The sequence below is a fragment of the Eurytemora carolleeae genome, unplaced genomic scaffold (assembly GCF_000591075.1).
Source record: "Eurytemora carolleeae unplaced genomic scaffold, Eaff_2.0 scaffold186, whole genome shotgun sequence".
NCBI classification, from domain to species: Eukaryota; Metazoa; Arthropoda; class Copepoda; order Calanoida; family Temoridae; genus Eurytemora; species Eurytemora carolleeae.
In genome coordinates, this window is record NW_019396163.1 from 1 (window position 1) to 12,890 (window position 12,890).

General features: G+C 34.8%; 4 protein-coding genes across 4 annotated transcripts; all 4 read left to right on the forward strand.

Annotated features, from left to right (window-relative positions):
- The first annotated feature begins 912 nt into the window (after positions 1-912).
- On the forward strand, positions 913-3,010 carry LOC111696908 (cyclin-dependent kinases regulatory subunit 1-like). Its single transcript, XM_023466687.1, has 3 exons — positions 913-1,020; positions 2,142-2,219; positions 2,779-3,010. The coding sequence occupies exons 1-3, from the start codon at positions 943-945 to the stop codon at positions 2,851-2,853; spliced, it is 231 nt and encodes a 76-aa protein (XP_023322455.1). The 5' UTR covers positions 913-942; the 3' UTR covers positions 2,854-3,010.
- On the forward strand, positions 3,002-6,261 carry LOC111696907 (CDK5 regulatory subunit-associated protein 2-like). Its single transcript, XM_023466686.1, has 6 exons — positions 3,002-3,221; positions 3,808-3,885; positions 4,238-4,288; positions 4,359-4,417; positions 4,908-5,009; positions 6,069-6,261. Exons 1-6 carry the CDS (start codon positions 3,020-3,022, stop codon positions 6,222-6,224), a joined length of 648 nt encoding a protein of 215 aa, XP_023322454.1. The 5' UTR covers positions 3,002-3,019; the 3' UTR covers positions 6,225-6,261.
- Positions 6,262-6,492: 231 nt separating this feature from the next.
- On the forward strand, positions 6,493-9,645 carry LOC111696886 (cingulin; the record flags this gene model as incomplete). The annotated part of the gene is made up of 5 exons (XM_023466659.1): positions 6,493-7,564; positions 7,898-8,514; positions 8,618-8,917; positions 9,183-9,444; positions 9,560-9,645. Coding segments are annotated over 5 exons (2,337 nt in total), but the record flags the coding sequence as incomplete, so codon positions are not given.
- A 189-nt stretch (positions 9,646-9,834) lies between these two features.
- On the forward strand, positions 9,835-12,868 carry LOC111696890 (intracellular protein transport protein USO1-like). Its single transcript, XM_023466666.1, has 5 exons — positions 9,835-10,225; positions 10,846-11,004; positions 11,210-11,321; positions 11,705-11,772; positions 12,199-12,868. The coding sequence occupies exons 1-5, from the start codon at positions 9,921-9,923 to the stop codon at positions 12,866-12,868; spliced, it is 1,314 nt and encodes a 437-aa protein (XP_023322434.1). The 5' UTR covers positions 9,835-9,920.
- The last annotated feature ends 22 nt before the right edge of the window (positions 12,869-12,890 follow it).

The window sequence follows — 12,890 nt, forward strand, 5'->3', positions numbered from 1 at the left end:
TAGAGAGAGAGAATTAAAGAAATATTATCCGGTATTCGCGCATTCTTAGGAGTTTTATCTATCCCCCCCTCCGCCAAGTTAGGAACGACGCCTATATAATGGATATAGGGGGCCGGAGGGTGAATTTAACAGTATAATCAAAAACGTACAAGACGGTCAAACTTATAATATTCTTTTATGTTATTAACTTAATTAACTTTCATTAAATTTTGTTTTCAATGAAAAGTGCTGGTATTTATAGTCCAATTTCGGATTAATTCTTTAGAACTTAGTTCAATTGATAAGGCACCATAAACGTTTATCTTCGATAAAAGACGACCTTCTTAATTTTGAAAAAACGGTTGACAGTTCCTACATCTGTGACGCGGCATTATTCCTACAATTTAAAAATTAAAAAGCTGCGCAATTGTTAAAACTTTCTAGTGATTAACTTGAAAACTTAAGGGTTAAACATTGGTTAATGATAATAAATATTTGTATTCTTTAAATTTTTAAAGCTTTTTTCACTTAAATTTTTTTATTTAACTTACTTATTCATATAAAAATTAGTTGTTTTTTTTTCATTCGCGCACATTTATTATCTATATTTTTCTACATCCGCGCATATTCTTAGTTTACATTGTTTGGCGCACAAGTACGCACGTACCTATCTAATTAATATTGCGGTTTTTTTTTACCATTTTATGTAAATATGTTTGAATATATTTTGTTGAATATAATATTAAGTTTTTATAGAAACTCAGTTTAAGCTCATGAGATATTCCAAGCTGTGAAATTCTTAGGGATTGAAAGGAGGGGCGGTAAAAAAATCGCTCGCTAGGAAATTGCCAATTCTTATTATTTATCATCTTTATAAATTCATTCTGGTTTTGAAATTCGAGGAGTCGATGAAAATTGGGTTTGAATAATTTATTATAAATAATCTTTTTGGTTTCCAGCACTATGCCTAGTAAGGATATCTACTACAGTGACAAGTATACTGATGACAAGTTCGAATACAGACACGTCATGTTACCAAAGGTAAACTAAATTTAAAATGTTTTAAGGTTGAAATTATCCTTGACTAGAAACGATAAATCTTGTCTTGTATTGTGCTTGTATGTTTAATCTCGATCTTTTATCAATCATTGGGTTAATTTAATCTATATTCGATATTCGCCTCGTATTTGTACCCTCAAGGGATAACTGTAATAACGAGCTTATAGCATTAATCCTCAAATTAAAAATGCTGACTGTGGATATCGGGATCATTAGTATTCAGAAAAAAGGTTCCCAGCTAGTTCTGCAGTGTAATTTTGATTGTGACCTTTCTTTTATAAAGTTTCCATTTCACAACGGTACACTGACAAAATTTGTTAGAGAACATATGACTATCCATGCTCTAATCTTTCAAGCTTGATTATTTAAATAATTTGCGGTTACTTTACTGAAACAATGGAGATAATTGTTAGAATTAATCAAGCTAAAAAGTGGATCGGACATGGTCTTTTCAAATGGAGGGTCAGCTAGTCCTATGCATGAAACGATAATGATGCCAATGATACGTTACAAACACCCTTGTTCCTTGGTCGTGTACTTCCTTCGCGCCCATATTCTATTCTGACTTTATGTTGTAGCTCAATCTATCTGCATTTTCTTTTCGACGAAACAAAAATAAAAAACTTTGCGATTTACAATTTTGTTTTCGTATATTTTCAAAATTTTACGGAAATTATTTTTTTTGAGCCAATTTTTTGTAATTCTAAGCATAAACCTTCTCTGGGGTCATGTGATCCTACACAAAATTTTGGCCTGATCGGTTCAGCCGTTTATCGTTTACAAACGAACAGACAAGTTAAGTATATATAGACTAGGCTTTCAGGGCGCTTCGCGCCCATCTTCTTTTTCAATTATGAACATTTTTTTTATACACTGAAAAACAATAACAAAAAAGTTCGTGGATTATCAAAATTAATTTGGATCATCCTTAAACCTTTCCAGGGGTCATATAATGTCCCACACAAAATTTGGGCCCGATCGGTTCAGCTGTTTTTTGGCGTTTACTGGATACAAACAAACTACCACCCAAACAGACGGACAGACTAGCAAAGTATACATAGATTAATGGATCAAACACTTAACTTACTGTTTTTTGTGTGAAGGATGTGGCTAAACTTGTTCCTACAACTCATCTCATGTCAGAGGCAGAGTGGAGAGGTATTGGAGTTCAACAAAGTCAGGTATTATTCGAAAATGTTTAAAACGTTTAAAGTAAGGCAAGTATTATGTTTTTGGGCTTTAAATATTTCAGGACCGGGTGTATATTTTCCTGAAAAATCATCTCCCCCTCTTTTGAAAATTATTTTTTTCCCTTACATGTCTAATTGTATGGTTTGTTTATTAAAAAAATCATCTCCACTTTTTCAGTATAATTGTGTTTCCAAGTAAAGTATGAAGTACTAGGCTTTTAGGGTGCTTCGCTCCCATCTTCTATTTCAATTGTGAGCATTTCTCTTTGTAAACATTGTAAAACAAAAACAAAAAAAAATTCGCGGATTGAAAATAAAATTTTTGAACGATCATCCATTAATCTTCCCTGGGGTCACGCGACGTCCCACAAACAATTTGAGCCCGATCGGTTCAGCCGTTTATTGGATACAAACAAACAGACAGACAAGCAAAGTATATATAATATATTTGTATGGATAAAAAAGGGGGGAACATTTGCCAGCTAATGTTCAAAGATACACTTTTCCCTCCTATTTTGAAATATTAATAGTAAAGTTTGAAATATTATAGGGTTGGATTCACTACATGTTCCATAAACCCGAACCTCACATCCTCCTCTTCCGTCGACCTCTGCCTGAGAAGTAGAGGATATCGTGATTCTACATCCGTCCTCCACCCTAATTTTGAACCTCGCAGGGTACAATGTACATCCAAATCATATTGTGATCCATGATACAAACTGCATTTTTCTTACGCTTATATGAATCTATAATTTTTTATGAAATAATATTTTTAAGAAAAATGCGCTAAAATGGGAGATTTTGGAAATGATCCGTCCCTGCCTCTGCAGGATGAAACCCTTGGAGGGTTAGTGGAGGAGGAGCATGAGGTTGAAGGAGATCAGCCTGGAGTTAGGTTTGAAGAACCTGGCTCTCTCCTGGTCCAGATAGACGAGTCTCATGCTCAGCATGGAAACTCGACCTGGCAGGTGGACGGGAGTAATCAATCTTTAGGTAAACTTTCAATTGGAATAGATCTCCATCTCCAATCTTAATCTTGTTTAAACCTACAGATCAATTTATGTATCTTTCCTCAAATTTAAAGGTGCCTATGTTGGATATTGAGATCAACACTCCACACATAACTTCCGACCTTAGAAGTTTTTGTCCCTTAAATCGATAAAAAAAACAGCTTTTTTTTCAACAGACTTTTTAATTTTGATTTTTTTGTTTTCATACAGATAAGAAGCATGAATAAGAAATTAGGAACCTAACATGAAGATATGTAAATTCCATACTTTTTCGACAAAAATGAAAATTAAGACTTTAGGCTAGGCTATTTAGGGCGCTTCGCGCCTATCTTCTGTTCAACTTTTAATTGTTGCTCAATCTTTCGGCATTTTCTCTTCGATGTAACAATATTAAAAAAATTGCGTATTTACAATTTTGTTTTCGTGGATTTTCAAAATAATTTTACGAAAATAATTTTTTTGAAATTCTGAGCATCCAAACACCTTTCCCTGTGCGAGGTTTTAGGTTAGGTATATTAGACAAGCAAAATATGTATATAAAGTATGATCTTTAAAATATCTGTTTTTAGCGAGTAATAAGTCTGTTGGGGAGAGAATTCAAGGATTGACAATGAGAGATTATGAGGAACAGCTCAATGCGTTAAGGAATATTATATTAAACCGTGGATTTAGCAGATTTAGTCTGATACAATTAATCCTTTGCTCTTAAAACTCAAATCTAAATTTTTGAAAAAAGAGAGACATTATCTAAACTTTTCTCATTTCTGAATGTTTCAGAAAGTTTTAGCCTAAAAAAAAGAAGAAAAGGATTTGGATCAGTATCCATTTTTTTCAGTGCGGATCCATGTTCCGGATCAAAATTAAATGGATCTTAAGCACTGTAACTTTGAGGCGAGTAATTGCTAGTTTCTCTAGTTTCCGAATTTCACGATTCTTGATTTAATTGTATATATTTCAAAACTTTTTGACACGGAACACAACAATATGAAAATAACAGAAAAGAGAACTTCAACTTAAAACTGCGGATATATTTCATGGAAGAAAATAAAGGTAAAAAATGATTTGTTTAAAACTTGAATATCATTGGATTCTTTTTGATTTTTAATTATGTTTATTTTAGGATTACTGCATGGCACAGTGGAACAAGAAAACCTTTATAGGATAAATATTGATCTAAAGGTAGGTTTATCAATAATCATCATTAATTATCCAGTGAAAAAAATGGGTCAATATATCTATAATGTAGTGTCGGCGAAAAATAAAACAGTTTTATGCCTTATCTCTGTTCAGAAACAGGAGGTAGCATTAAAATTGGTGATAATCTATCAACAATTAATTCATGTAAATCTAGCCCTTTTATTTTTCGCTAACACTCCATAATCCCGATCTTTAAATATATATAGTAGCGTATGGTCACGGAAATTAGTGAAGTTCTTTTGGCCACTAACTGAATAGGAGCAAGCAAAGATATTCTTTGCTAGATTGCAATTTTAGTCGCCCTCGGTTCCTTGACTTCGACGCTACTTACTAAGCCACGGAGATCCACTTAAGACACCTAAAACCTAAGGCCTAGCAAAACAATAGTCGTGATTGTTCCATTTCTAATTAACAATAAACAGTTGCTTAAAGATATGAAGCCAATTAATTTATAATTTATTTTATTTCCAAGGTTGAAGGAGAAGAGTTGAAGAAGGAGTTGCAGGATCAACAACATCTACTTGCTGAAGCAGCCAGAGCTATTCAATCCTTAGAGGAGAAATATAAACATCAGGTAGAGATATTTAATCCTTAAAGGAAACATATAAACGTCAGGTGTAGCTTTTCAATCCTTAGAGGAGAAATATAAACTTCAGGTAGAGATACTTAATCCTCAGAGGAGAAATATAAACTTCAGGTAGAGATATTTAATCCTTACGGGAGAAATATAAATTTTAGGTAGAGATATTTAATCCTTAAAGGAGAAATATAAACATCAGGTGTATCTTTTCAATCCTTAGAGGAGAAATATAAACTTCAGGTAGAGATATTAATCCTAATATAAACATTAGGTATAGCTATTCAATCCTTAGAGGAGAAATTTAAAAATTAGATATAGATACTAAATCCTCAGAGAAATCCATGTAGAATTTTCCAGGTCTGTATTAAATCACCACAGAGTCGTCTGGACTCTAGAGAGGTCAAACCAACCTCAATCAATCTATTCTCACATATTTCACCTGCCAGACCTGACGTCATTCTTATAGCTCTGCGCTGCACATTTTCCAGTAGATTAATATCTTCTTGTGTCCATGCGGACCATGCTTTGACTGCTCACTCAAGGTGGGGTCAAACATACACCTTGTATACAATTTAACCTGTACCTGTAATGTAATGATCTTGAAATTTGTCCCAGAACCTGGTTAGCCTTTCTCTGCAGCTGCACGTTGAAGGTTTAAACCAGCGTATTCTGGTTTTCAAGTACCCCAGCGGGGATAGGGTTAAGAAAATCTACGATAATAACTCCTATATCCTTCTCCTCCTTTGTAGAATCAAGTTCTTCCATGAGCAAACCCTCCCTTGGTATATGAATACTTGGGATTATTTTTACCAAAATGAATCCCTTTCAAAAAGAATATCTATCGCATTCTGCAGTAGATTTTCACAATTAACCACCCTTCCAGCTTTCGTGTCATCAGAAAATTTGGACAGTATCGTAGCAATAATTCTGTATAATGGAGAATTATTATGTCCTTTATTGTTACCCACTTGTAGGTTTGTTGTGTGTCTAACTGGAATTGGAATTTTTCACTTATAAAATCTTAATCCTAATTATTTATTATGTGGATTTAAGGTTGAAAGATTGGAGGTTAAAGTATTAGATGAGAAGAATGAGAAGAACGAACTCAAGAACAAGGTTGAGGAACTAGAGAACAAACTTATGGAGATCAAACTTGTTGAGGAGGTAGGATATTATCCAGTTCATCAAATGAATTATGGAATTTTGTAGAATTTCTTAAAACATCCCCCCCCTTAACTTTTGTAAAATTGTCTGAGGGGGGACGGGAGGGGGGGGGGGGCTNTACAAAAATAAAAACTTTTTAACACAAATTTTTGAAAATTCGACCATCCAATAACCTTCCTTGGGGACACAACAAATTTGGGCCCGAACTATAAACCCGTTTTGACGTTTCTTAGATATAAACAGGCAAACAGACAAGCAAAGTTTATATATATATATATTTATATATATATACATAGTATATTTATGATAATGAAAACAGGTTCCTGAAGTTGTATCTGACAACAAGAATAAAATAAACTCGGAATTGGAGAAGCTTAAAGAGGAAAATAAGCAGCTCATTGAAGAGAATGGACATATTATTGAGTCGAAGGTGCTTCTCTTGAAAGAAATGGAACAGTTTGGAGAGGAAACTGAAAAGCTTAACGAGCTGAAAGAGCAGCTTGAGAATGAAAATGAGCAGCTCAGACAAGAAAATATGCAGTTGTTGAAAAAAAGTAAAAATGAAAATAACGAAAATCACCCAGATTGCTTGTCGGCCGAACTTAAGAAAGAAATTGAGAGGCTTATAAAAGAAAAAGACCAGCTTGAGTATGACAAAGATCAGTGTGCAAAAGAAAAAGAGCTGCTCGAGCAGGAAAAGGAGCAGCTGGAAGATGACCTACTTGAAACTAATGAGGAAAACGAAAGGTTCGTTGCTGAAATCCAAAATAAGAATTCACAAATTTCAGAGTTAAAGAATAGGCTTGACTCTCTGAGAAATCAGATTGCTGATAACTTAAAAGAAATGAGAACCCAGACTGAAACTATAACTGAACAAGAACAAGAAATCAATGCTTTGACCGCCAACATAAAGAAACAGACTGGAGACGGAAGTGAAATTGAAAAATTAAAAATTCAAATCAATCAATTTGAAAGTCAACAAAGCGACAACTTAAAACAAATAGTTGATCTTAAGCGAAAACTTTCCGACGTCAACAACGAACTTCGTGAGACAGAAACCCAGAATGAAAGCAACGCCCTTAAAATTGAAAAATGTAACGAGATAATTTCCAACCTTGAATCCGAGCTTCGAGAAAGAAATGTCCAGGTTTGTGGATTTCTGGATCTACTCAAGAAAGTTAAATCAATAAAACAAGCGAGAAAATCTGAAAGTTTGATCAACAATGATGTGATTGATTTAGAAGACGACACCGAGAATGTTGATATCGATGTTGTCGATATATCTGGAAAACATGCTGAAGATGCCTTGATGGAATCCAAAGAAATCCTTGAATATATTCTACAAGATTCATCCTGTATTCAATCCGATACGGAAAAACATCTTGGTAAGCATTTTTCAACCTAAAAAAAAATAAGTTTTAACAATTTTAAATTTTAATGCGAATGTTCGATCTGTTCCGAAAAAAAGGAAAGTATTTCTAATTCCAAACATTGGGATATTTTAATTAATCCTCAACTTCTGATTGGGGAACTAGGGAGATCCACGGGAATGTTTCTAGCGGGATTCCAAGTTTAGTGGGTCCATTTTTATAAGGGGAAAATAGCTAAAATTGTAATTTACAAACAATCGAGGATAAACGGCGGGAGTAACTATGATTATTGAGTACTCTGGACTACGCTGGGTTCTCAAGATAGTTTTAACATATATTTGTCCCTAGAATATGCTGTGCAGCGTGTAGAAGAGCTAGAATCCCTTCTTGCTGCCTCGTATCAAGATCTAGAAACTAAAGAAGAAGAAATCAACAATCTCAGGTTGAAAATGGCGAGCTCTCAGTCTGATAAGGAAACTGAAAATAGAAAGATAATCGAGTGTGCCAAGAAAATTGAAAGTTTTGAAACTAATTATAAGGTAGCAGACAGTAATCTTAAGAAAGCGCACATTTGCATTCAAGGGTTTGTCAAAGAAAACCTGGCGTTGTCCGAAAAATTGAAAAAACTGGAAAAATCCGGTCCCGATGGAAGCTCTGGTAAAAGATCACAATTTATAAATCAAGGGATCGATCGTGCGCGATCAAAGTTTGATGAATCTTTGAAGAAATATCGAGGACGTTATGACAAACTACGAGGCTACTTGAAGCAGCGTGACACTGTATGCGAGATGCTGCGGATTCGTATGGAAGAACTTGCGCATTTTCTGAGTCAACTTCTCGAAAACGGAGATGATACGTTGAACATGAGTGCACTCAGTCTAGATATCAGAGAGAGCATTCAAACCTCGATTGAGCAATCTTTTATTCTATCTGCATCTATAATCAACACCAATTCCATAATTGAGGTTAGATTTTTTTCTTCTTTCTTATTCACAACGAGCTCAATTATACAGATTTTTACAGATTTTTAAGACTTACTTTTTTGAACAATATTTCTGTGTTCATTAGGAAGAGGTTGAAGTTGATCTTGATGATTTTGACGATGAATGGAAAGCTCCTAATATCTCCTATGAAGCTGATCAAGATGAAAACGCAATAGCTGAACCAAATTTAAGAAGGTTCAGCGATGGATCACATGGAACACTACCCCGGAGAGAGACGGACTCTGTTCTAAATAAATCTTGTCCTGAATGTCATCTTCATAAATCCGGGAAACTCTGCGAGGAAAATTATGAGACACTACTTCTAGATCTCAGGGATGCGCTAAGGAAGAGAAGAGAGGCTGAGGATTCATTACAATTGAAGCAGGTAATTTAAGTGTTGGAGTCTTTTAGGGTAATAAATTCATTTCTTTCTGATATTCTATAAATGCGAAGTTGATCTAAACCCTTTCTAGAATTTCACGCTATTATGGTATGTCTACTTAAAATAATTACTTTATTGATTCTTAGGTATTTGTAATCCGAAGTTTTCTTATTAGACTCTGAACGCTTTTAAATTATGCATCATCTCTCCTTTATTTTTACAAACACTCCCTAAAGAAAATACTTAAACTAACTTGACCTATGTTTAGACTGAGTTGGATAGATTAAATGTAGAATTAGCGGCCGCAAAAAGTGAAATAAAAACCTCCAAATCGAGAAACTGTGACGGGGAGAACATTAATAGTTTTGAATTCCTTCGTCCCTCCACCCCTCTGGAGAAGGGGTCCCAACCGTCCTTGCTCCCTGTCCCTACCAGGACGGATGGATCTGGGTCCTTGAGAAGATCTCCGTCCTTGCCTTGTAAACTCCGGAGATCAAGTTCTCTTCCTAGACCTAGATTAAGTAGTAAAGGTATGGTTTGGTCGCTGTCATTGATTTTTAAAATTTTTGAATTGTGAAGGCCGAGGGAGGAGGAAGTAAGGATTATTTTGAAAATTAAATTGTTTATAATATTAAAATTTTCTAGATTCTGATTCCATAGTTGAGGTTGGAGCTGTAAAACTTGTTTCAAGAATTCCTCGCTTTAAGGAGTGGGGCGGACCGGGGAGGTAGGGTGAATTTCCAGGACTAATTATATCTGAAAATCGGTTTTCTATTCTTTTAAGTAAATATTAAAGTTTGTATGCACTACATACTGTAACTATTAAAATTAGTAATTTAACCCCAGCAAACCGTCATATCTTCCACATAATATGAAGGTTTTCAGTTTACAATTGTGAATCGGGCACTGCCATCTTTGCACATAGGGTTATTTGAAATTTATATTTAGGGTTGAGGACGAGGATGAAGATTTCTCTGAACCTGACAAGGAGGAGAGCAGGAGAAGGATGGGAATCATCTGCTCGGAGAAGGAACAGCAGACAACTAAACATTGGTTTCGGGGAGGATCAGAGGAGGAAGGAACCTGGGAGAGATCTAAGATTGAGAAATTAAGGAAGGAGAAGGAAACTTTAAACCTGGAGCTCAGTTTAGTTGAGAAGGAGAAGGTTAATCTCGAATCTAAAGTTTCTAAGATTAAATCAGATCTCGGGACTGCTGAGAAGATTATAAGAGAGCTGTCTACCGAGCTGAAGACTGCTCGGGAGAAGAATGACGAGCTCAAGCGGAAATATAATTATAAATATCGACCTAGGTTGGTTCATTTATTAATACGTTGACATTAAATAATAATAAATTGACGATTGAAAATTAATCATTAAGCGATGTTTAAATGATTGATGATTGAATAAATATTCCATTTTTCAATGGCACTTTGACAATAAAATTCATTGTTGTACTTGAAGGATTAATTTATGATTGATTTTATCTATATAATAAAACAAGACATGATTAATTGACGAATGATAATTAATTTATCAAGATTGATTTAATGATTGACAATTGAATCAAAAATTCGATGTTTGACGATAACATTTGGTTTGATTTGATTGTATCAGGTTGAATGGAGATGATGGAAGGAGTGAGGAAGAGAATTAGAACAGTACTAATGAACTAGAACTAATGTATTTGATTGTATCAGGCTGTATGGAGAGGATGGAAGGAGTGAGGAAGAGAATCAGAACAGTACTAATGAACTAGAACTAATGGCTGTATGGAGAGGATGGAAGGAGTGAGGAAGAGAATCAGAACAGTACTAATGAACTAGAACTAATGTATTTGATTGTATCAGGTTGGATGGAGAGGATGGAAGGAGTGAGGAGGAGAATTAGAACAGAATTAATTAACTAGAACTAATGTATTTGATTGTATCAGGCTGGATGGAGAGGATGGAAGGAGTGAGGAAGAGAATCAGAACAGTATTAATGAACTAGAACTCAGGGTTAAAGGACAATCAGAAGCTCTCTCCGATCTTAAACTTCAATTGGAGAAATCAGAGAAGAAATATAATAAGGAGAAATCTGCTTTAGTCAAGTAAGTATATACGCAATTTCAAGATATTTATAAAAAAACAAACATAGAAATCATTTATAAAACTAAATTTCATGTTTTCCTCATTAACATTTTCATAAAGTCTTTCTCTAATGGTTTTTATATTAAAAAAAATCATTTTTATCTAATATTGAAGTTTCCGTCGGTCTGATTTGATAAGTTGATTTTTATGAATGCAATAAATCAGGAGATGTGAGGAACTTGAGAGTTTAGTTGGGACTGAGAAAGCAAGAGTTGAATCTATCTGGGAACTGGAGAAAACAGAGATGGGACGAACTCTGGCTAATCTCAGGAATCAGGTAAAATACCATCAAACCAACACCTTCAAAGAATGTATATTATATATTTTTTGAAAATCATTTATTTGTAAACTCCATCAGAAGAACTAGAGTTTTTTTTATGTTCATATTGTTTATATAATCTACAATCTATGTGTAATCTATAATCATTATACATACTTTGCTTGTCAGTCTGTTTACTGTTTGTATCCAATAAAAACGGCTGAACCGATCGGGCCCAAATTTTTGTATGACTCTAGGGAATATTTATATATGATCAGAAATTCTAAAATTTGCCTCCAACAAAATTAGATATTGTTATTGTTTTATAATGTATGCAAAGAGAAAATGTTCGCTTAGTTTGAAAAACAACACTTTTGTTAAAACCCCTGTTTCATAACCAGGTTGTTCAATTGGAGAATCATAAGCTTATGAAGGAATCCCTAGAAAAGGAGTTTAATCTTCTTCTCAGGTTAGTTGTTCTACTTCTAGGGTTAATGCTCAGAATGTAAGGTACTTTCCTAAAGGCATTTATTCAAGTGGCAACTTCCCAAATGTTCAATTTCTCAAAGTCCGTCCTAGCCGTAACGCTTGGCCCCTTGCATGTTCTAGTCGCAGCGCCACCCCCCCCCCCCCTGAAATTTGTTTGTTGAAGAAAGGAATTGCCCATGATTTTCACCATTGAATTAAATTGAAGAAAATTACCGATTATAAGGGGCAACAACAGCAGAAAGGGGGGGAGGAGGGGGGAATTGGTCAGTCAATATTATATTTTTAACCCCCTAAAGCTTTGAACATCATATTTCTTAAAAATACGTTCCATTTCTTACTGTTTAAATTGAGAAGAGCCACCACGTTAATGTCAAGTACTAACACTTTTTAAACTTACTCTTTACAGGGAGAAGGAGACATGGGACTCGGAGAAGCTGGAGTATGACGTGAACCTGGATAAGCTGGAGGAGAAACTAACCTATAGAAACCGTATTCTGGAGCAATCTCAGTCTGAGGTACTTCAGCTCAAATCTCAAATCTCGGAGCTCAAGAAGAAACTTGAAAACTTCGAAGCTGAAAGATCAAGCCTAAGTTCAGAGATTTCAACGCTGAACCAAAAGTTGTCAGTGTCTGAAGAAAAACTAAAGTGTTCTGAGCGTAGTAAGGATGAACATGAGAACATATTCTCCGAGTACAAACAGAAGTGTGAAGGATATGAAATCGAAGTGGGAGAGTTAAGAAGAAGTATTTCAACCAAAGAAAGTCTGATTATCCAACTTGAAGCCAAGCTAAATAAGATGACAGCTGAACTTAACGATATAAAATCCACACTGAAATCACAAAGTACGACAAATCTTGAATCACAAGCAGATGAAATAACATCTTTAAAGGAACAGCTCACAGATGCTTACTCCGCCAGGACAAAGGCAGAACAAAAGCTGACTGAGGTAGAAGGTTCCGAGATGAGTCTCCAGGAACGCTTGAATCGTCAGCAGAAAACAAACAAGATTCTCGAGGAACGTTGTTACTCTACAGAGACAATTTTAAGGTATTTCTTTTACAAAAAAAATATTTAAAACGATAAAAAATAGATACCGG

Coding starts and splice junctions, on each gene's coding strand:
- LOC111696908 (XM_023466687.1), top strand. CDS start 943: ATGCCTAGTAAGGATATCTACTACAGTGACAAGTATACTGATGACAAG. Junction 1,021..2,141: donor GACACGTCATGTTACCAAAG/GTAAACTAAATT, acceptor TTTTGTGTGAAG/GATGTGGCTAAACTTGTTCC. Junction 2,220..2,778: donor TTGGAGTTCAACAAAGTCAG/GTATTATTCGAA, acceptor GAAATATTATAG/GGTTGGATTCACTACATGTT.
- LOC111696907 (XM_023466686.1), top strand. CDS start 3,020: ATGGGAGATTTTGGAAATGATCCGTCCCTGCCTCTGCAGGATGAAACC. Junction 3,886..4,237: donor ACAGCTCAATGCGTTAAGGA/ATATTATATTAA, acceptor AAAATAACAGAA/AAGAGAACTTCAACTTAAAA. Junction 4,418..4,907: donor GGATAAATATTGATCTAAAG/GTAGGTTTATCA, acceptor TTTATTTCCAAG/GTTGAAGGAGAAGAGTTGAA.
- LOC111696890 (XM_023466666.1), top strand. CDS start 9,921: ATGGGAATCATCTGCTCGGAGAAGGAACAGCAGACAACTAAACATTGG. Junction 11,322..11,704: donor TGGCTAATCTCAGGAATCAG/GTAAAATACCAT, acceptor TTTCATAACCAG/GTTGTTCAATTGGAGAATCA. Junction 11,773..12,198: donor GAGTTTAATCTTCTTCTCAG/GTTAGTTGTTCT, acceptor TACTCTTTACAG/GGAGAAGGAGACATGGGACT.